The sequence below is a fragment of the Pagrus pagrus genome, assembly GCF_965226575.1.
Source record: "Pagrus pagrus genome assembly, chromosome: 6".
Classification (NCBI taxonomy): Eukaryota; Metazoa; Chordata; class Actinopteri; order Spariformes; family Sparidae; genus Pagrus; species Pagrus pagrus.
Window position 1 is genome coordinate 25,107,584 of NC_140190.1, and position 22,738 is coordinate 25,130,321.

The window sequence follows — 22,738 nt, forward strand, 5'->3', positions numbered from 1 at the left end:
CTCAAAATCTAATCATTTAACAATGTGGCAATAAAACCCATGTTCACTTTAGGTCATTGAGAAATTGTATTTATTTTCACAAAAACTAAGTTTGTACAAAATAACTTTCAATGATGGATAAAAATATACAGTAGAAAACCGTAAAAAAGAGAAGTTCACATGAATAGATAATGACAACCTTTAATGCTAGACCTGAGTCCAGTCCCATCAGGAATGCATTTTAATCACAATCCCCAGAAGAGGTACTGAGGGTGGACAAAATAACAGGAACACCTTACAATATCATTAAGTCAACTACGGCTTTGAAAGTTTCCACAAAATCAAATATACACCTCTCCCAATAGTCATTACAACAGGTGTTCCTATTATTGTGGCCACCAACTGAAGCTTGAGCATACAGGCACGGAGCTTTCTAAAGACAAGTATATCAGCTGAACACTGCTTGTGAGATTAGCCAGCAATACTGTAGCTTGCAGAGTGAAGTATCATTGGTCCAAGCATAAAGTCCTCATTGCATGCTATTTTGACCGAGAAAGCCGAGTTCTCCTGCTGCAGAGACGTCCCGGCAGTGCCTACATGTTCCAGGATGCACTGCATTGTGAAAATGTCATTCAAACGTCAATCATATTTTGGGATGCTAATGAAAATGTAGCTGGTTTACATGCAAGAGAACACGTTTTGTTTATGAGCAGCAGCCTGCCCCGTTTATCCAGACACACCAGCAATCCGAGCTGAAATAGCTTGTAGTTCTTTCTTAACACCAATTACATCACTGGTGTTAACAAGAACAGCTTTTGCAGCAGAAAAATGTTTTCTCTGTCAATATAGCACACGCTTAGGAATTTATTGCTTCAATTGGCTACATTTACCATCATCACTGAGTGGCCATCCACATAAAAAGTAGATATATTTCCCTTCAAGTAAAGGCTAAATTGAGCTTTTTTATTGAATTTTTGTACAGGAGAGGACAATTTCATCAATTTATTTGGTCCAAACTTGCGAAATATCACTACCCTTTGTTTTCACTAAATGTCACAGCTCCTCTGAGTTGCCATTTCGTAGTATGTTTATACGCATTTATGTAGGGCTGCAACCAACAAAAAACGTACAATTTCTGAAAGGTGATGTCATCAAATCTCTGGTTTTGACAAAGCAACAGCCTAAAACCCAAAGAAATTAAATGTACTGCAATGCAAGAAGAGCGAGGAAAAAGCAGGGAACTGTCATATTTAAGCAGCTGGAACCGTTACCAAAATTGACTAAACGATAAATTATTTTTCAAAATAGTTGCCAGTTGATTTTCTTTCAATCAGTTAATCGTTGCAGTTGTACATCTGTTCTATTTGCACTTGGGACATGATGGCACGAGTGATAGCCTTCATGCACATTCAGAGCAGACAGTGTGGATCACTCCCCTTTGGCATCATTCAGTTCTTCTTCTTCTGGCTCTTTCTGCTCGGTGGCCCGCTGAACTGAACAATGTTGAAATATACAAATGTTCCAAAGAAGTGCAGGAAAGCAGTAGTAGACACCAACACAGGAAACAAGTCGGGTAGATGTGGAGGAGGAACCACAGCGACACTCGCGACACTCAGACCTGCCATGGCTACGACGCTGATGTAGAACTGTAACGCAGACAAGCAGAGACAGAGGGGATATGAAATTGATTGAATTAAGAACAGGGACACAAGATCATTTAGTCTGTTGAGTTCAAAATGAAATGCTTAAAGACTTAAGAAAGTCAGGCTGAGGTGAAATAGCTGCAGTCAGGTGCTACTTCAGAAAGTTTGGAAAATACTTAGATTAATACTTAATCCTTAAATTGGCTCGAACATCATCTGGTGTTTCATCCACGCAATCACTCATAACAAAATCTTTTTATAATTGAAATGAAACAATCTTATCATCATATTGAATTAGTAAGAATAAAATAATAATTATCAAACATATTATAACAGTAAATATGAACAGCTGGTAAAATCAAAACTTTAAACTTTAATTAATTTATATCAATTGCTGGAGGTAAAGAGGAATTTTGTAAACTTTGTATTTATGATAACAACTTAGATGAGTCTGGAAATTGTTGATTTAGGTAGCTTGAAAGTGTTTTTAATCATAAAAGGTTTAACCCAAGGTCACCTTAATTTTTAAACACAAAAATTGGGTTTGCCATGGAGATGGTTCAAGTGATCATCATGTGATCAAGTATGGAACCTCAGTCACGTGATCATATATGGGAAGGAGATCGTAACCTCTGTCTCTCATGCATGCCATTTCCATGATGAATACCATGCGTTGTGGTTGGGAGTCAAGATTATTTCTTCAGTTTGGGCTTGGAGACAGAATATTTTTGAAAAAACAAATCCTGTCTTTTAGACTGAGCTGTGGGGTTTAGAAGATGTGGGAGTTCACAATACGGGGAGGGTCTAAAGAAAGATGTTACAACGCTGTATTAGTTCAAGCCCAGGATCCAGCATTTTAAGTATTTGACCAACTATTGGAGCTGAAAATTTAGGATATCCAAGTCTCTTTAAATGCAGAAATACCACCTAACCGCCTTTTTGCAATGACTGAATTGATATTCCATACCAGAAACTGTTCCTCATAAAATAATGAAAAGACTGGGCACCGCAGGCTAAGAACAAACTGTTAGCTTTTCTTCTAATTTTAAGTGCAACTATAATATCAAACCAATGAATGATTTAATTTGAAAGAGCTCTCAAATCAGATTAGATATTTATCACTGGATGACTTCCATCAAATTGGTCATTTAGAGCTGCTATAAAGAAATGATGATTCTGCAGAACAGCCATCCTGAATTAAGTCCCACATAACTACTTTTTGCCGGGTTACAGAGTTGCAAACAAAACTGTTGGTGAGAGTGAGATCATTCATGTGTCTATTTGGACTTTATGACCCAGAGACAAGTCAGTGAGTAAGATGGAGGAAACACCTCCTGCCCACACCCTCCCCGCCACCCCAAACCCATGAAACCTTATCGCCTTCATTGGGGCTCGCTATTTATGCTGCTTGTGTAAATAAATATATCTAGGCAAACCTGTGTTAATGACATGTGCTATAAAAAGACACCTCCTCTTAATCTCTGACACCCTACCGGTGCCCCTGTCGCTAAGGGGCTGGCAGTGCAGCCACTTCAGACGCTGTGGAAACTTAAATAAGTGATAAATAATTCTTTGGCTGGCAGCGGCTTTCATCCCCGGACAGCTTACACAGCTTACAGCGGCACATGATCTTTATTTATACAGTTGGGTATATCTTCTCACACGCTTGCAATTTGGGTCTAGTGCCACTTTCAAAGTACAGGCCACCTGGGATCCTGAAATCAGCACCCTTCTTATTACAAACGCATCAGCTGTACATCCTCCTGCCCCCATGTACAAGAGCAGACATGAACTATTGACTTAATCAAGCAGCAATATCACTCAGACTACTTTGTTTTCGGTTCAATGAACGTCAGAAACAACAAGACGCCATGCTTTAAATTTAAAGCCCCTTCCTCTCAGATTGGACATTTTTTTAATTTTGGCACCTCCTAATGGCCATATCTAAAATACACTGTGGTAAAGAGGAACTGAGGCCACACCTGATCCTGTAACAATGATAGGAAAGGACTGATATGAGTTTTTACCGGGATTATCTCATGTCTCCACAGACAAAAGCTCACTGCATTAGAATAATTCGAAAAATGCTATAATGAAATTTAAATCGTACACATGGTGGTTTTAAATTAACCCTATGTGCACAATCTGTTGAAAACAAGGATGAAGACATATAAAACCTCTTTCCCTACCTGTCTTAATAAGTATTAGGTAATCTGCATGACCTTTATTTTATTAGCAACCAATTAGAGCTGCAACCACAAAGATAAAAGCTACTGCCTGCTGTACAAATCTCAGCACAGCTTGACCTGCAGCATGTAACTGATATAAACCATGACGTCACATCTGCACTTCCTAAGTGTATTATTTTATATTGTTTTGACTGGAGATGCTAATTTTAAGCAATTTCTTTAATTGATAGGCGGCTGCCTTTACAATTGATTATCACTTAATCAATAATATGAAATATTGTTGGACATTTTTCCATTAGAAAACTGTTTTAACCAATGACATGATTTTTCTTCGATGCAGTAAGAGTAAAAGAGTAGGCTACATTAAGAGTTAAAATAACATAAAGTAAACACCAAGTTACTTTAATGATAAATTGAATAACATAAAATAAAGACCTCATTTTAATTGCAGAGCTCCTGTATGGCACTATTCAACAACTGGCCCACACTGAGGCTACTAAATGGCTAAAATGTAATAATATCAGTTACTTGTATTGCAATGTAATATTTTTCTCATACTAGTATTTTGTATTTTTTATATATATACTTGATAAGCATATGTATTTGTATTAGACTAAATTAAAAAAATTAAGAAAAGTCAACTTTTTGTAGATATCAAAGTTACATATAACCAGATTTGACTAGAGAAAACACTTAGGTGCACATATTTGGTGTTACGTTTTTCAATTTAAAAAAATATGCAATTTCAGATCATTTTGGACCATTATTATTACTATATCTGTGTCCAAAAAGCTGAAAGAAGCTGTTTAAGAAGTCCTAGCTACAACCAGATCTGTGATAAGTCATCTTGTTACTCGTCAAATACTTGGGATTTTTAGGACTCTAAATAGCAAAACGCCCCTAAAACAGTTATATGTAACTTCTAACATCTAACACCTTGATTTACTTAACAACCAAATGTAGCCTGGTTGTAACATAGACAGTACAAACCCACTCAAATCAGTGATGACTATAGTAATGTTCATCATTGCACCAGGACTTTGACCCCACTGACCTTCCATCTTACAATACAGGCCAGGTCCAGTTTGGGTAGGCAGAATAGCAGCTTGTGATAGGCTCCCAGTCGCAGCTCTTCCTCTGAACAGTGCTCCAGTGCAGACAGTAGAAAGACGCTGAAGAAGAGGAAGGCCAGCGAGGTCACAGCGTAGGGCACCAGCAGACCATCCTTTAGTAACAGAGGCACCATGCTGCACAGAGGGACAAGGATAAGAACAATGGTGCACTTACAGTTCACAATTTAGAGATTTTTGCTGATGTCTGGAGCAATTTACAATAACACAAAGGACAGCAACGTAATTGACTCTAAACAGAGTCAGAAAGAGTTGCAACTGGAGCTCTGATACACACTTTTACAATGGAATAAGGAAATATGGGATTTATATATATGTACATCAGAAATTGAGAATAGAGCAACAGTAGACAACATAGCTTTTATCCAGCAGGCCTGCACAAGCAGTCTGTCCCCTGAGGAGAGATGGCTCTGACATTCATGACAAGCTTATCTTAGTTTAGCAGAGGGCCGTGGACAAGAACAACAGTTGACTCATAGTAAATCGCACGTCACCCCAGCTTGTAAAAACCTATCCGCTCCCAACAAACCACTCATTCTGATTTTTACTCCAACAGAAAAGCCCCATTCAGCAGATAAATGTTGACCAATTTGGAAATACATACTTGGTCAATTTAAACAGACTGGCTGCATTCTGTCCTCTTAAAATTGCTATGGTTGAGCATTCATTCAGCCAATTATGCTAACAAAAGATGTATTTTTTAAAATGGCAGAGCCTGTAGAGGATGCAGATAATGTGATGTTAGACTGTACTGAGAGGCAGCTACAGAATGACCTCCTGTCCCTACACAACGCACACTTAGACAGCAGGCATGCAGACTATGCCATGTAATCCCCACATATCCTTATACTAAACCACACGCACAACAATTAGTGCTGCCGGAAGAATTTAACAACAGCTGGTGAAAGTTAGACACAGCATTCGCAGCACTACTTGTCTTTTCCATTCATGGTCCTCAGCTCGACCCGTATCGCAGATCCATTTAGCTTTTTAGGATTATTTCTACGGCTGCTTCTCATTTGATAGTTAACAATGGTGAGACAGAGAAAGAAATGAAGATAGGTGATGATACAATTCCAGATTCAAAACCTGGCCACTAGATTTATGTGGTACATGGCATTTAAGCCACTTGGACATCTCACTCATTTATGTTTTTCAAGAGGAAACAGTAGCACAGGTAGATACAATCAGTGAACTGACTCAGTAATGTCAGTTATAAAGCAATATCTATCTATCTTAATTCTGCTAACCACAGCGTAGTGTATATGATTGAGAACTCTCGAACTTTTGTGTTTTATGTCCAACACATAAGGCAGGTTTTGTAAGAAGTAAAATATGCACTATTGATGAGTATTTAAGGAAAAAAAACATAACCATCAGTAAAGGCACATGGTCTTACCTGAACGTAGAGACCTGCAGGAAATAAATAGCCACCAAGGGGAGGTCATTCAGTAGGAGGCAGACGGGCCTGGAAAAGATCGAAGTTCAATATACTCAGTGTTAAGCACACTCAACAGTAAGTACCATTAAATATTATTTTACAGTAAGACAGGAAGTGAGGCCATGTTCAGTCAGAGCTGGATGTGAACTGATATCATGCGTGTATCACATTAAAGGAACTCACCCCATATTATGTCCACATTAATTGATTATGACCGTCTCTCTCAAGGCAGTCAAGTGTTTGTTGCAACACATTAATTTATACCAGTATATTCCTTTGACCGTGAATGCACTCGGCCGTATGGCATGGAACAGAAAAACCTTCAATAACTGTGCTTAAAAATCCAACTTCTACCTGAAGTAAGTATTCAATTTCATCATTAAAAGACCTGAAAATGTTTTGCCAAGAAGTTACAGTGTTAAAATGATGACGTCATGGCACATTTGTGTTTCTGTGTAGTGAAAGCCTCTTATTCGATGAACCTAGTTGCCTGCGTCATTGCTAGCTGGCGCTAGTTGCACGCTGTGCTCCGAGGGGGGCACTTTCCATCGGTCCCTGAGCCCATAATTACAGGCAGTGCTCTTTGGCGATCCTGTTACAGCCCAATAATTGATCCTGCGCAAACAACGCCCCGAGCTGCTGCCTGCCATTCTTTCCTAATCCCTGGACATGCATTACTGATTGATTCAGGGGGACAGGTGGGAGATATAACTCAATAGTTAATAAAGCAACAATCTACCCTAATCTAGATTAATAGATGAGCCCAGATCTAGGAACCAAATCCCTCGCTGTCAAATCTGTGCCAGACTTCGCTCTCCTCCTACAGCCGCCACTTATACATATGGAGGTAAATGGTAATGAATCACACACACACACACACACACACACGGACGTCGTTAAGTTCAGGTCTGGCTTCCTTCAGCTTGTTCATTGTCAAATCCGAGGTGCATTTCCAAGGTTTTCATGCAACTTACTTCCGTGGTAAATTACATATTTCTACATACACTCAAAATGATTATTCACTTCATCAGATGAATCAGATGTTATGGTGTTATAAACAACCAAATTATGTTTTGTGATAGCATTCTACAGAAAGGTGACAAATAGAAGAAACATAAAAGTTTCATGTTTTAAAATGTGTCACCTGTCTGTAAGTAGACTTGGCATCATACATACCCTGCCTCAGTCAATATAACACAATTTATTAAGAAAGTCATGGTGTTCCGATTTAAGGCATTTTCAAGCCAAAATCCAAGAACTTTTCATACCTTGAAAAAAAACACATCTAATCTAAGCAGGTTTTCCAGCAGCCATATAAGCCCCGTTATGTATGCAAGTGCTGCATTCACTCTGTTAAATATGACCCTGACACACAGCACTGCACATATCATGACAATAGAGTGTGATGACAGAGGTGAATAACTCCTCAGTTAGCAAGTCTGTACTTAAATAGATTGTTCCTCTGCAACTCTGGGAGCACAGCAGGAGGATGATGTCACTTTTACAGAGTGCTCATGTATTCAACTCATTAACAATCCGCAGGACATAAACTGAGATCAGACGAACAGCTCCCTTTGTGGGCAGAAATTAAATCTATACTCATGAATATTTGAGATGTCACTAGAAGATAGAAAAAGCACCGTCACGGCCGTCACAAGTTGGGACAAAACCTGGAGAAGTTACTGCTATTACCTCGGTACTTACAAAGCAGCCAAGAGGATGGACTTCTCGTGGACTTGATAGGAGAAGAGGAAAAACGCCAGAGATGAATTAGCCTAAAAGTGACATTGAAATTATTAGTATTACTGTAACTGAAAATCAATACTGGATAGAATCATTTTTAATAAAGACAGTGAGAAAAATACTAATGTATGAAAGGATGCCTTAATAGTGTACACATTGTAATTATTGTAGTTTGTAGAATAATCGATTAGTTTGTTTTCTATGCAATGTTTAAAAAAGGTGAAAAATGTTGATTAGTGTTTCCCAAAACCAAAGATGACATCCTAAGATGTCTTGTTTTATCCACAAGCCAAATATATTCATTTTACTGTCATAGAGGAGTAAAGAAAACAGAACATATTCTTATTTAAGAGGATGAAATCAGACAATTTTGACTTTTTTTTCCTCCAAAAATTACTCAAACCGATAAATTGATTATCAAAACTGCTGGTGGTTAATTTAGTAGTTGACAGTTAACTGATTTATCATTGCAGCTTTAAATTATCTGACAATATCAAAGACAAGACAGTGAAATTATAAACAAATTAAAATAATTAAATTACTGATATTTGAGCCTGCATGTGATGGGTTACAAAACAGACCTAATCTTTCTCTAAGGGGAAGATCTGTAGATTCGGCTTGCTATTGTTTTGGATGGCACTTACCAAGGCCAGTTTAAACTGCCAGAAGGTGGGCTTCGTCAGGAGTCTGACAGAGGACGGTAGGACCGCCAGGAGAGTGCAGGCAGTACTGTAAACAATACAAGTGAGCAGTCAGATTCAACACCAGAAACAGTTAAACGCACAAAACAATAAAAAATCCCCACTGGGACATGAAGGAAAAAATAATTATACAGCAGACGAAATGTAGAGTATGAAATCAATTTAGAATCAATATGAATAATTGCATTTGCACATAATTCCAGGTGCTCATTTTTCTGTTGTGTTGATATGGCTTCATGTACGAACTGATAACAACCACAGGTTTGTTTTGCATCAGTGGCGCAAGATGAGCTGATATTGATGTGAAACAATCAAATGTAAAACCAAAAGCTGTGGGTCTGTTTTTTTAGACACCGCCTGCTCCGCAAACTAAGACCTCTGCTATGTGGGACCAAAAAACAAATACTGGCCCCTTCTCAGGGTTAGCAGGCATTAGTTTAACCCTTCAATTGTCACCTGCTGCGGGTGGAGGCACCGGAAGAGAGTGACTAAGTGTCAGTGTGAATGTGCTGAGAGGTCGGGCAGCGAGTTAGCTCAATGCGTGAGGGCAACAATGTGTTGGTGCTACGACACAGACAGACACACACAGATAGATGGAGACAATGATGGTGGTAGATAGACAGAAGTAATAAAAGGACCAGTAAGTGGGTATTTAGTGTGTGTATGAAAGCGAGTGTGTTATGCGTGTGTTATGTGCAGGGCAGGGTTTTGCGGTCCGGAAGGACATGGATCACTTTTCACAGCTGATTCATTCTATGTACACAGTACACCCACACCACACCAGGGCATTTAGCAATCCGCTCCCTGTGCCAAAAAGACAAGAGTGTTTTTCATTTGTTGGAAATGCACTACAGTCAAAGAAGTCCAACTTGATCCCTGGACTTAGCAGTCTGGCAGAAACGTGTCCATGCTGCGGACATAAGACCCCTAAATTTAGCGTGCTGGGTTATTGAAGCAGGCTCCACCATGACACAACTGTTGCATCGACTTCTTCTCACTGTGATCGAACAGGTTCTCAGCTTTGGGTCGAAGTAACTTCCGAATACTTCATGGGTTACTGCGCGGGGCAGGGGGCAGAGAATCTCAAGTGTTTATTACGTCATCTCCGCTGCAAGCACGATTAGTTGTCTTCACTGTATCACATCATCCAATAAAGTACATATATCGATATCATTTTTGAAAAGGAAATCGGGTTACGATGCTTCCATTTCTGTATACAGGCCACAAAATTAGCACCAGCCCATCAGCCAAATGCTGGTAAAATATGCAGGTTGGTAGATTTGCTTTACTCATCAGCCAAAAAAAAAGTAATCTATTGAGTGGTAATGGTAATCTATTTATTCTTATATGACACACTGCAATAGCTCCTTGGGCAATCCAGCCTCTTGTCGCCACACTTCCAAAGACAGCTGTGACTTCACGTTCAAATGTTCCTCACAAGATGTTTCCTGACGGGATGATCTGGTTTCCACCCCACAGGATCACTATCATCATTTCCCTGGGTAAGCTCTGCTTTCCCAGGAAACGAAGAAGTGAAAACAAGAGGCAAGAGGGAGGGGAGTCAGAGAAAGACAGACAGACAGACAGACAGAGAGAGAAAAAGAGATGAAAGATAGATGAGGAAAACAGGGATTACCTGAGGTAGATCTGGGAGTCACTGGACAGAATGGATCTGATCTTTATCAGGATGTTCAAGCTGCACCATGTGTTGGCCACCTTATCCTGTCCACACACACACACACACACACACACACACACACACACACACACACACACACACACACACACACACACACACACACAACTTGCTTTAACAAGAAATTATGTAATTTGAAAACACAAAAACAACACTTTGATGCCAGTGTAATAAAATAACAGAATTCCATTATGAAGAGAAAGCAAATAAGTGGCATTGCTGTAAGTAATTATTTCTCCACTGAAAGTGCAATAAAAATTCCCCGGGGGCATTCCAGAGGGACATTTGTATTTAACCCTCCATCATAAATTTACTCCCCTGCCAGGAAAAGCATGGGACTTATTCGTAAACTTGAGGACACAAGGTCAAGAGTCGAGGCAGAGTAGTTTTTGCATAAGCAGCAGATACAGACCAACCACAGAGCCTTGCTGACAAATACCAATATCAATATATTAAACTATTCTCTATAGTATTATTTTAAGCAAAACAATGTAAACTATTTTACTAAACTAATTTCTAGGACTGCTTTTCATTATCAATTAATCTTCCAGTTACTTTCTTAATTGATTAACTGATTGCTTATAAAATGAAAATAAAATAAAATAGTGAAAACATTTCCTAGAGTCAAAATTACTTGTTTTATCTAAACAGTCCAAAACATGAAGATTCAGTTACAATGGTACAGAGGAAGAAAAGCAGCAAATCCTCACATTGGGGAAACTGAAAACTTTGCCATTAATGGTAGTAAATGAAGAGTCTTTGGGTTTATAACTGTTGGTTGGACAAAAGAAGAAATTTAACGTCACCTTAAGCTCTGAGAAATTGTAATTGGCATATTTTACACATTTTAAAATAAACTACTTGCAGCCTGTGAACTGGTAAATTATTTATTTCAGCTCTGATATAAAACAAAACATTTTTCTCTGTATTAGAGACTGCATCATTCTTTAATTGTTTTTATGAATAACCCGTAAAATCAGATCTTTAAGTTTTGTGAATGATGTGGAAGATATGTTACAACCTTTAATACCAGCCTAAAAGTACTTGCGGTTTATGAGAGATGAGGAGGGCGTTGCTGGGAGATTCAGTTGATTTAAGTGCTTAAGCAGTTGTGCAGGGATCAGATGATATTGAGGCCGAGCCGCCACCGTGCACCATGATATCACAGACACAGAGACAGCATGCCTAGATCAGCTTTATGATTCCAGCTTGAATGGTTTCAATGTGTGGCCCTGTCTAGAAAAACTATTTCTGGCCTCCTCTCTCTCCTGCTACAGCTGCTCACAGCACAGCTGTGTGGATCTTAATGGCAGCCTAGTCAGCAGCACTGGGCCGTCCAGCGTTGTGTTGTCTCAGCCTCTTTGCTCCCTTTCCTCCCCGCTCCAAATAACAGCTACGGGAATGTTCCTGGTCCCCGCCTGAAGGCAACACATGAACAAGGGGAGGGGGTCCCATCGGCATATGTAAGGGGGCGAGAGCAGTGCGGCTCCTTCACCTATAAGCTAGCATGGAATTTCACAGGGAGAAGCATTTGGTGCCATTTTTGTGAGCAGGCAGCAACGTGAGACGCCAGAATGCAGCTCAGTGGGTAAACTTACAACTGCTCCCGCCCAGAAGTTGCCACGACCACCAGTCACCGGCCCTCCTCTTCCCCACCACCCCTTCTCACCCCTGTCCCCTTGTCCAAAGCTTCTGCTTACGTGCACAATTTCACAATTAGTTCAGGACGAGTCGCCCCGGCAGCCTCTCACGCTGTCGTCACAGGGGAGTATAGTGTCTCTCACACCCTGTGTATTATGTTTGCATCATTTCGTTGAACAAATACTGCCACAGCGCCTGCTGCCATCTGCTCCCCTAGTAGAATTTTCAATTACTTCTCACATCCATGACACCTTGTGGTGGGTGCCACCTTGGGGACCAGGACAAGACAGGGGTTCAGAAATGAGAGCTGCGAACCTTTGCCTCTGAGCTGTCAGTCACGCGCAGAAACCCATGACAGCTTTCAACACTGCCGACTGGCTTCTGTCTACTCTTTCTCACAGTTCACTGTCGTTTTCGTTTTAAATCAAATCAGCAAAATGTAACTTCCTGGAGAAGGACAGTTGATTGTTGAGTCTCATCCCTAGATTGTCAAATACTGACGCTTTTTTGTTTGTGTCCTACCTGACCTGCCAACCAAAAGCGTAAGTATTTGACAATCTGGGGATGAGACTCAACAATTAAAGGCGCAGTGTGTAGAATTTAAGTGGATCTATCGGCAGAAATTGAATATAATATTCATTATTATGTTTTCACCTGAAACTGAAACTAAGAGATTTGTGTTTTTGTTGGAATGAGCCTTTTATATCTACAGAGGGAGTGAGTCCACTTCCACCAAACCCGCCATGTTGCACCCACCATGTTTCTACAGTAGCCCAGAATGGACAAACCAAACACTGAACCAAGAGAGTGCCTTTTGCTTTTTTTTTTCCAAACTGTACGGGAGGGCCACTAAATCCTACACACTGGTCTTTTAATATTGTATTCTTGTGCCTCCATTTCTCTCTGAGCTGACCACAGCATAAAATATGTGCGTGTGTGTCTGCTATGAAACAGTCACACTGATATGCTTTCCAAAGATGAAGTCTGTAGCAGGCAGTAACAGTTGTCGGATGTGCTCTGATACGCCTTTAAGTGTAGCGTTGGCCCCACTCATCAGTCCATACGGCTACAACATGACAGTGCTATGAAGTGCTGAAAACACCCGGGCCATAAATTAGTTAGATTTATCTATATCCTCCTACTGTACATCGCGAACTAAGACGCCTCTGCGAGATAGAGTGACACTGATCTGCTGACCTTTCACCATTTTATTCCACTGTTTTTCTTTGATCCTGCTGGGTATCCATTTCCATGCAGCTAAGCACTGCAGGGTGGAAAGATGTTCACCATGCTGAGAGTGTGGACCAGTGTGTAGGGCACGAGTGCCACAATGGTTGGGTATGACTTTCATAAAAGCACTGGTCAGCTTTGTGCTGTAAATTGGTAAAATGACTCATCCTGAAAAGGAGGAACAAGCGAGTCTCTTCAACTGGATTACAACTTAGTATAATCCCTCTCTGTGTTGTGTCTCACAACAACATGCTCTTTCAAAAGACATTAACACGGAAGCAAGGAAAATAAAGACACCACTTCTTGGGATTTTCATTTACATCGATACGGACACTTAAAAGACCTGAACTGAGAAAACTGAACTGGAACGATCTAATATTGTGTAATAAGATCATATCAGGAGGCCAGTGTTGATTGTGAGCCCTAAGGGACAGTGTGAAAGTTATTGGGGTGAGAAGGCGGCTGAATCCCCAGCGTTTATTAAAGCCGTCTTTGGTTCCTCTCTTTACCCTAAACGCCATATCTCAAAATAATACATTTACGGTAAATATGAGGAAACAGTGAAATTACCAGAGCCCGACCAAAACTCACCGATACTCATATTATTGGGAAAAAAAAGTCCGACATCGATATATAAGCCGATTTACACACATTTTTCCCATGATCCCTGAGATATGGTTTTAAAATACTTATGAGAAAGATCTGTAACAGAGGCAGGACATTTTATAGTTTAACAGTAACCTTTATTGTCTACAATGACATCAATGCACTGAAAGCGTAACCTTAACTTTATTTATCTTTATTCATAACTTTACATTACCGAGGCATCTTTGTCTGCATTATGTTCTGTAAAAAATAAATATAATAAATAAGTAAATCACACGCCGATACAAATATATCTGTGAAACCAATATCGGTCACAAAATATCTGCCAACTGATATATCAGTGGGGCTTGAGAAAATACAGCCATTTATAAATAAAAGGCTAATAAATAAAGAATTAATAATACTACCAGAAATAAGCGAACATTGGGTGAGGAAAAAATAAAAGACCCTCATTTCCCAGAAAAGTCAGAAAAATCGCCCTTCAGTAAAAACAAATAAAGAGTGTTTTGATTTATCCAACTTTTGTCACACCACTCCCCCTCTAATCATTTCTCTACGGTCCCTAAATTTGATGCCTGCATTTACAATCCAGTTTTTGAAGATGTAACTCAAAGTCCTTGTATGTGTACGCATTTCTGTCCAATAAAGCCAACCTATCATCAAATTATATTACCAGAAACAAATAAATAAAAATTGTATGACCGAGTATAACTACTGACTTTCTTGCATTACATTTAGAGAGCAAGATCCCAGTGTTCCCTGCCTAAAGAGCAACCACAAACCATGGTCAAGCTGATATGAAATTCTTGATACCCAACATAGCACCAGGCTTTAGGGTAAATAGACACATAACAGCATCTCTGTTGACTTACAACATGAAGTAAAATGGCATAACATATCATTTATTTTGGAAGTCACGAACAATCCCTCAGGCGTATTGAGTTGAGCATAATTTTATGCTATTGGTGGTACTTTCAGTGACATGTCTTCATGAATTTTCTGAATGTTCACTGGGATACACATACTTACGACCAGAAGGGGAAGTGAGAACGTTAACTTCTGCAGCACGTCAGGGGAAACTAACAGGTAAATGTGACCTGTATTGATCATCCAATCCAACATTACTGAGCCTATTTGTTGAGCTTGGACTGATTTTATGATCTGTCCAGACACATTATCTTCTTCCACTGTTTTCTTCGAATGTTTGGGATTGTGTGTGTAGAGCCGCTATTCTTAGATGCCAGGGGGACAAGAGTACAAATGTTTTCTTGATAAGACTGAAAGTCGCGAGATCTTGCTTTCTTAGATGTGGTTTTCAGGGTGACTTTATCATTCGAGAAAGTGAACTCTACCTCAAACAGACCGCGAGCCACGGGAAAGATCCTCCTGACCACCTGCAAGGCCTGACTGGGGTCAGACAGGAAGGGCAGCCAGCAGAGGGCAAAAGTCACCAACACAGTTGAGGCAATTCTCACCAACAGGAAAAACCTACATGAAGAGAGGGTCACACAGAGAGACAGGCATCATTACGGAGATCTGGAGGAACAGATATACCACAAATAATGTAAAAAATAGGCAATTGTTGTCAAAATTCAAATATTTTGTAACCAGAATTTGAAAAAAAATACAAATATTGACATTTGCATACGTTTGTCTAAGTCTACTGCTATTCCTCAAACAAATGGTACAAACTGTCTGCAGTTCCTAAGTTTGGGATTTGACCCTTGTGTTGAGGAATGCAGTGAAAGCCATGCATCAGCTGAAAGTCTTCTGTGTAGGTCAGCCTATCTCGTCAGCTGTAACTGTGAAGCTGCTGGTTAAGTTGCACACACAGCATAGCTGAGGAGTTTGGGCATGGCGAGAGTGTCATCTGGACATATCTTCCCCCCGGCCCTTCTAATCCAGCTCTCCATTTGCTACTAAATGCCCTTGGTACATTGTTACTAGATAAACAGACACTGGACACACTAGTAACAGCATCCAATCTGATTACCTCAGTCATTCTGCAGCTCTCCTGAGGACACGGCTCTCTTATAGACTGACATTACATATCTGCTTTGAGCACTCAGCTGACACACAGAGTGACAAAACAATATAGCTAAAACAATACGCGGTTCAATGGTCATGACTTCATAGACAAAAATAAAAATATTGTTTGCCAAAACTACACTAGTGTTCGCTTTGTTCAGACATATTGATTTCCTATCTTTATTAATTATAAGAAAGTGTGGATGTGTGCGATTAGTTGATTAAACGTGGCTACCTCCTCCTACTAGTCGGCACCAGAATAATCTTATTATTATTATTTTAATAACGTACACATTAAATGTACATATTGACACACTTTTAACTGAATTTTTATCTTGCTTTATAAAAAAAATGCATTGTTGATGTTCACAACATTGCTGACTCCAAGAGGTATTTATGCATTTGCTATGCAAAGCATGCGGCTTATTGAAAATGAAAATGGCGTTATCAGGCACATTTCCTAAAGATTATTTGTTATGTTGAATATTGCTTTGATAAATTGTATTTGTTAACTTGTATTTTATGAGTTCTTGTCGTGTTTTGATGTTGTAGTGCAACAAAGTGCAACACATTTCAGCAGCATTTAAAATACGTTTCGGTTATTGAGGAATGTGATGGTTCTTATCATCTTAAATATGTAATATTTTCTCTGGCAGTGTTTAACCTAAAGGATTAAATTGTGCTCAATTATGATGTTTCCTGAGTGCACAACAAACTCCTGAAAGAAAAAGAAACCTAAACACAGACAATTCCCTGATCACTATGACTGTATGGTGTGATTAAAGTAAAACTTTGCCAACTTTCAAGCAGCTTTGCTGTTCAAACTACAGATTATACTTTTTCTGTATGCCTGCCTCAGTGGAAAGTCTGACCGAGAGACTCAGATCAAACTGTCAAACTAGGCAGCGATGATCAAATATGAATTAAGATTCTATTCTTCATTGCCTATTTCTCACCTCAAATGATTTCAGAAACACATTTTAGTGTAATATTATTGTACTGCTGTAATACAAGTAAGTTTGTGACCAGGCTGCCATTTTTTCCTGCTTGAAAAAGAACGAGCATAAATCAAGCACTGCCAAACTCCCACTTGTGAACCACTGTAGACAACTGCATGACTTAACTAAATTCCTCCAAAAGTAAGGAAAACATAGAAAACACAAGACAAAAACAAACAGACTCACCCTCGCCCCATCGGTCCCAGTTTGACACATTTCCCAAGCAGGTAGCAGAAGAATGGCAGAGCATGGTACAGCTCCATCTGTTTGTAGTTGAGAGCCAGGCAAAAGGCCATGGAGCCCAATGAATCCCAGCCCAGACCGAGAGCCAGAACTCCCCACAGGGCAAAACCCAGACTCACTCCATTGTATCTGATACAGTTAAGTTCAATATTCAACGTGCTGGTATGTGATAAATACCTTAGAAAACAGCAGAACAAAATACTAGATAAAAAATATAATTTACCTTATACTACTCTATTTGGACTCGACTATTTCGCAGGCAGTGATATCACAGTGAATAAATAGTAGAAATGTAACTGTACAGAAAGGATACTGGAAATGCCCATAGTCGATGAGGATTAACCCTGGGTACAGAAGGAAGCAGAACAGAGTGGAAACCTGGAGAAAAAGAGTTGTTGGAAGGTAAATATAACTCAAATCTAATGATGAACTTTTGCAGACTTTGCTATATGAAAAAAATATCTAAACAAAGTAAGATCTGCATTGAACAAAATGCAATGCATGCTGGGATAGCCTTTTCCAGTGTTGCCTTTATACAAACACTGTAATAACTGTTTGTTCATTTAAGACACAGTCAAAATATTACAAACCATCCCTCTTAATTGATTGTACTGTAAATGTAGTTATACCCGCTGAAATGTAGCAACTTCCTGGAAAATTTAATAACATCATATTATATTGCAATAATGACTTCATAATTCCCCTGTTTGGATGACCAGTGCTGTAATCAGTTTTCATAAGGGTGGGTTCTCAGACTAAGAGGAAAATGTGGCTCATTTCGGTCTTTAGTTTAAAAAACTATTAGATGTTTTTTGCATACTTGGCAAGTGTGTTACCTTTTTCTTAGCAGTTCCATCAGTCAGGTACAAACAGTATAAAACCACAGCAGGGATGTATATCAACAAATCTGCCACCAGGACTAAAACAGAACAAAAAAACATATTATTCCATATATGTCTTTCTAGGTAAGGAAATTATTTGTTTTTCTAAGGTCGAGGTTGTTGATCATAGAAGCTTTTGACTTTAATTTCTCATGGTTACTGTACCTGTTGCTCTCATGAATAACTTGTGCGCTGGACTTTCATAACCTCTAGATTTGTGGAGCTCCACCCATTCAGGGTTTATTATCTTGGCTCTGTAGGAAATTATAGATGCCAGAGTCAGATAGAAGTATACTTTAATTTCAATCATTCAATGACAGACAAGACCGCCTGCTTTTGAAATACCTATGTACGGAATATATAGAATAAAATACAAAGGGGAAGAGAATATACTGTTTATAATGATATCTACTTACATATAAGCACAGATCAGGCTGTGGTAAGCAGTCAGAGGAGGGTAGTCAAGACCCCAGTAGTTCAAGTCATTGTTGGTGGTGTTAAGGTACCTGCATGAGTACAAATATTACATATCTTTTAGGGCTGCACAAATGAATATTATCGAGAAAAAAGTGCAATATCCAAGAAGCTGCAATTTTTTGACAAAGGTAAAATATGTGACCAAACAGCATTATAATAATTATGATTAAAAAAAATCAGTAAAAATGAAAAACATTTATTATCATTACCACTAACTGTGAATCATATCACAGCCACATTACTCTGGAAAAATAATCACAATGTGATTTTTTGACCATAACGTGCAGCCTTAATATATTTATTCTGCAACCGTGGAAGTGTCTACAAATTCTGATTTGGTGGGTGGGTGCAGTTTTGGTTTAAGGCCGACATGCTGGACTGCATGGGCTCATAGGTCCCTTTAATGCTTTATGTTGAATAGATTATACATGTACCACAATATTCCTCTTATACACACAAGAAATACTGCAGGGGTTAACAGTGTGTGCTAACAGAGTGTTAACTTTTCTGGATCTTTTTTATCCCATATTTGTAGCATGTGGGTATGTTGACTCAGAGTCTGGTCTCAGCATCAGAAATAAATGTGTGTTTAGAGACAAGGCTTTAAAATCATACTGTCACTGTGAACAGCCCAAAGAGCTCAGATTATTTTCAGTTTCCTTCACAAGCTTGGTATCTTAAACACTTGTTCAGGTAGTAAACAAATGAAGCTGCAGACTGACCATTCCTGGACAGGGAGGTTGTAGGTCACCTCTTGCCAGTGCCTCTGGGCTTCATAGTCGCCAAACATGGGAGGTCTCCCCGCCCCTGGAGGAAATATTTCAGCTGTTAGTCTGGTGAATGGGAAACTACATCAGTGAATGGCAGCAGGGAACCACACACACACACACACACACACACATAACAGGCTGACGAGGACAACTTCCCGAGCCAGTGGCTGGATGCTAACTGCTAATAGCAACTCTCTTACATGTGTAAAACAACTTCCTGTCAGAAAATCAAGTGAGCTACACTGACATTAGCTCTAGTGAAGGAGAGGAGACTGTTGTGATTCTCTGAATGGTGCCTCGTATTGACGCTAAGCTACACACTTCCTACCTGAATATGAATTTAACGAAACGCCCCATCTCACAACAACGCCGAGCAACACACAAATAGATACGAGACTCCACGTCTGCATAACTCCGACCGGTAAAATTAGCTTCAGGACGAGAAATAAAAGCTAAAAAAAAATGGTTCATTGACACCACTTTTGAAATCTGTTTACATTTCCTGTATACGTCATCCGTCAAGGCTTCGTTGCGCGTTCTCATTGGGCACTGCACGCTGACGTGAACCGAGAAGCATGAGGCGTTCGAGAACACCAAGAAAAGGACATCATTTTAATTTCACGAACCGTCGCCGTATTGCAAAGACAGAATAACTTTATCAAACGAGTTTTAACTCCAGCAGTAGCAGATATATAACGTTTGATACTGTAACTATATGGGTATGGTTACATCATTTGAGATTTTAACAGTTTTTGTTAACAGTTACAATTTTAATTTTGATCTCTTTTACATTTCCCAGTTACCATGAATGCACCGTCAGTTGAGAGGAGGCTTATGACAAATTGATGGATATTGTTCATCATTAAAGGTCTATTGGTCCACTAATATCTCAATAACTTATAGCTGATGTTGAATTCAGAGGTCAGAACTTGAAGAATTGTTTTTATCTAGCAGCATATTAGTATTTTAAAAGATATAATGACATCTAATCACATGTGGAACACAATGTATACATTATTAAACGATGATTAAAATGGCCCTTTTTGTGATCAGAATAAGAAAGAAATTATCATACCAGGGTCACAAAGCTGGTTGAATTCTGTATGACAGTTTAAATATAGGCAGGATATTTTTGAAATCCTAATATCTAAATTAGGAATGCAGAATTTTACATTGTCCGCATAACAGAAGATGAATTCCAACTGTTTTCTTTTCTGGAAATTAGAAACAACCTACCACAGTTATGCTATATAGCATCTGACATTCAGAGTATTTAGCAAGATGAATGAATGACAAATACGGCTACTACATGCAGAATAGACAACTCTAGCTTTAATTAAGCAAGATCAGTAAAATAAATCTTTGCTTCTAATAAACTAAGGCACAATATGTGTGTACATGTTAATTTCAATATGTTTGGAGGTCTTCTAAATTATGTAAGGAGCACTTGTCTTGACTACATACTGTATATGACATAGATATTTAAACCGTTATGGCAACTAACCATGACGTGGCAGCATCCACTACCTGGAGTGAAGTGGATCAGTTGTCTCATGCGTAACTAGTTTGTTGTAACCTTCTGTATACAGATGTATGCATGGTTATACGATGCGAGCCTGCCCTAGCCCTCCCCTCATAATGTAAATCTCTGCCCAGGGGCATTTTCTCCTCTGTGACCTTTTCTTCTGTTGACACCATCATCTTTGTTCCCAAGGTGTTGGGATTTGCTGGGTGAGACATGTTCCTTGTGGTTCTGGCATCAATTATGCATAAATAATAATAACCATGGACAACTGCTGATTTGCAATGACACTTTCATTACAACGGCAGCAGCCTATAACTCACTGGTACCCATTAGTTATTAATGCCTGGCCACGCCAGCTTTACTTTGTCATTTATTGCTTCATCTCTATGCCTTTTTAAATATTCAGTAACTGCTGTACCTACATTTACTGTCTGTGATCTCCACCCAGGAGAAGGCTATAGCTTGTGGTGGAAGATGACCTAGTTATTATGGAGGCATGGTCCTTGCTTGCCAATGCCAATGTTGTCTATCATGTATACAGTCAAGTTTGCTGCAGCAAGTCAAACTGGATCTTTTTCTGTGTTTTTTGTCACATGTTCGATGGTTACTATGAGAACAAATAAAGATTCATAATTCAAAACTCACTCTTTAGTCACTCTCATTTAGTCATTATCTACTCAGCCCCATGCCGATGGGAAGTCAGGTGAAGTTTTGTAGTCCACAAAACATTTCTGGAGCTTCACAGCAAAACAACTGCTAAAAAAAATGAAGTAGATGGGGGCTTCATGGGAATCCAGTCTTTTTCATTGTCACTCAACATGCCTTCTCTGATTCAAAGGTCAAAGGTTACACACTGACTCCTCCTCCTGAAACTGAACACCCAGATGTTTGATATCCGGCACGGGATAAGTGAGTAGTGGTGCATCTACAGTATCTTTACATGGTGTCCTCTCGATATGTGAAATGTGACATTGCAACATCAAGCAATTTATTCTGTTGTACACAAAACACTGATGCTACAGCTGGACTCGACTGTGAAACAACGCACACAAAAACATAATGAGGTTCTTGACTTTAGAAACAGCTTTAGACAGAACTTGTGTTTGTTAAATGTTCAGATTGAAGTTGATATGTGTCTATTGATAACTGGGCAAACTCCATCTATTGAGGAGAATCCTGTGATACGATTGAAAGCTCCAGGACAGATGCTTGGTGTACTTTGTGGTGAGATTGATTTTGGTCAGCTAAATGCACATCGGCTCATGAGACATACAGTATCATAAGATAAATCTGCTGCACTGGAATCACTGTGACAAGCCACAATGCAGCTGGATGACTCAGTATCATTCCCCAACCAGCCGTGCTCATAGTGATTATACCTCCGAACTTGTGTGTGGGTTTGATTCATAAGAATACTGTCTCCTCCTCCACTGTTCAGGCAGCTTATCAAGTACACAAATATACTCAAACACACACTAATCACTAATGCGTTGATGTTGTCTTAGGATGGCCACATAACCAAATTAACAAAAATTACAAGTTTGATTTTAATGAGCCCTTGTGGTTTGCTGTAATTTGGTCAAAGTGTTTATGTGAGATCATTTAATTTGTGAGTAAATTAATCATAATGAGAAATTATATATCCACAGTAGAGATTTCTTTTTTTTTTTCACTTGAGTCACATGTTCTGAAATGCTGTCCTAGCATGACTTCCATCAAAATGAATTAAAAGAAATTGTAAATTTTTGGGCCAGTTCTGAAAGAAAGTTAAACCTTTTCAGCATCCTGTGCTTTTGAATTGTTCCTTGGATTTACAG

At 39.2% G+C, this 22,738-nt stretch overlaps 1 protein-coding gene across 1 annotated transcript; it reads right to left on the reverse strand.

Moving 5' to 3' along the window:
- Window positions 1-53: 53 nt before the first annotated feature.
- alg6 (ALG6 alpha-1,3-glucosyltransferase) lies at window positions 54-19,883 on the reverse strand. The gene is made up of 14 exons (XM_084354257.1): window positions 19,725-19,883; window positions 19,349-19,433; window positions 18,566-18,655; window positions 18,315-18,403; window positions 18,105-18,187; window positions 17,582-17,646; window positions 17,212-17,397; window positions 15,352-15,487; window positions 10,463-10,548; window positions 8,770-8,854; window positions 8,087-8,157; window positions 6,341-6,409; window positions 4,866-5,058; window positions 54-1,625 (listed from the first exon to the last, which is right to left on the reverse strand). Exons 1-14 carry the CDS (start codon window positions 19,804-19,806, stop codon window positions 1,428-1,430), a joined length of 1,518 nt encoding a protein of 505 aa, XP_084210383.1. The 5' UTR covers window positions 19,807-19,883; the 3' UTR covers window positions 54-1,427.
- Between the last annotated feature and the right edge of the window lie 2,855 nt (window positions 19,884-22,738).

Bases quoted from the DNA above. Each gene is read 5' to 3' on its own strand.
- alg6 (XM_084354257.1), bottom strand. From the start codon at position 19,806: ATGCAGACGTGGAGTCTCGTATCTATTTGTGTGTTGCTCGGCGTTGTT. The intron at 19,434-19,724 runs GTAGGAAGTGTG...TATTTCCTCCAG, and splicing joins TTCGTTAAATTCATATTCAG to GGGCGGGGAGACCTCCCATG. The intron at 17,398-17,581 runs GTATCCTTTCTG...TAACTGTATCAG, and splicing joins ATCGACTATGGGCATTTCCA to ATACAATGGAGTGAGTCTGG.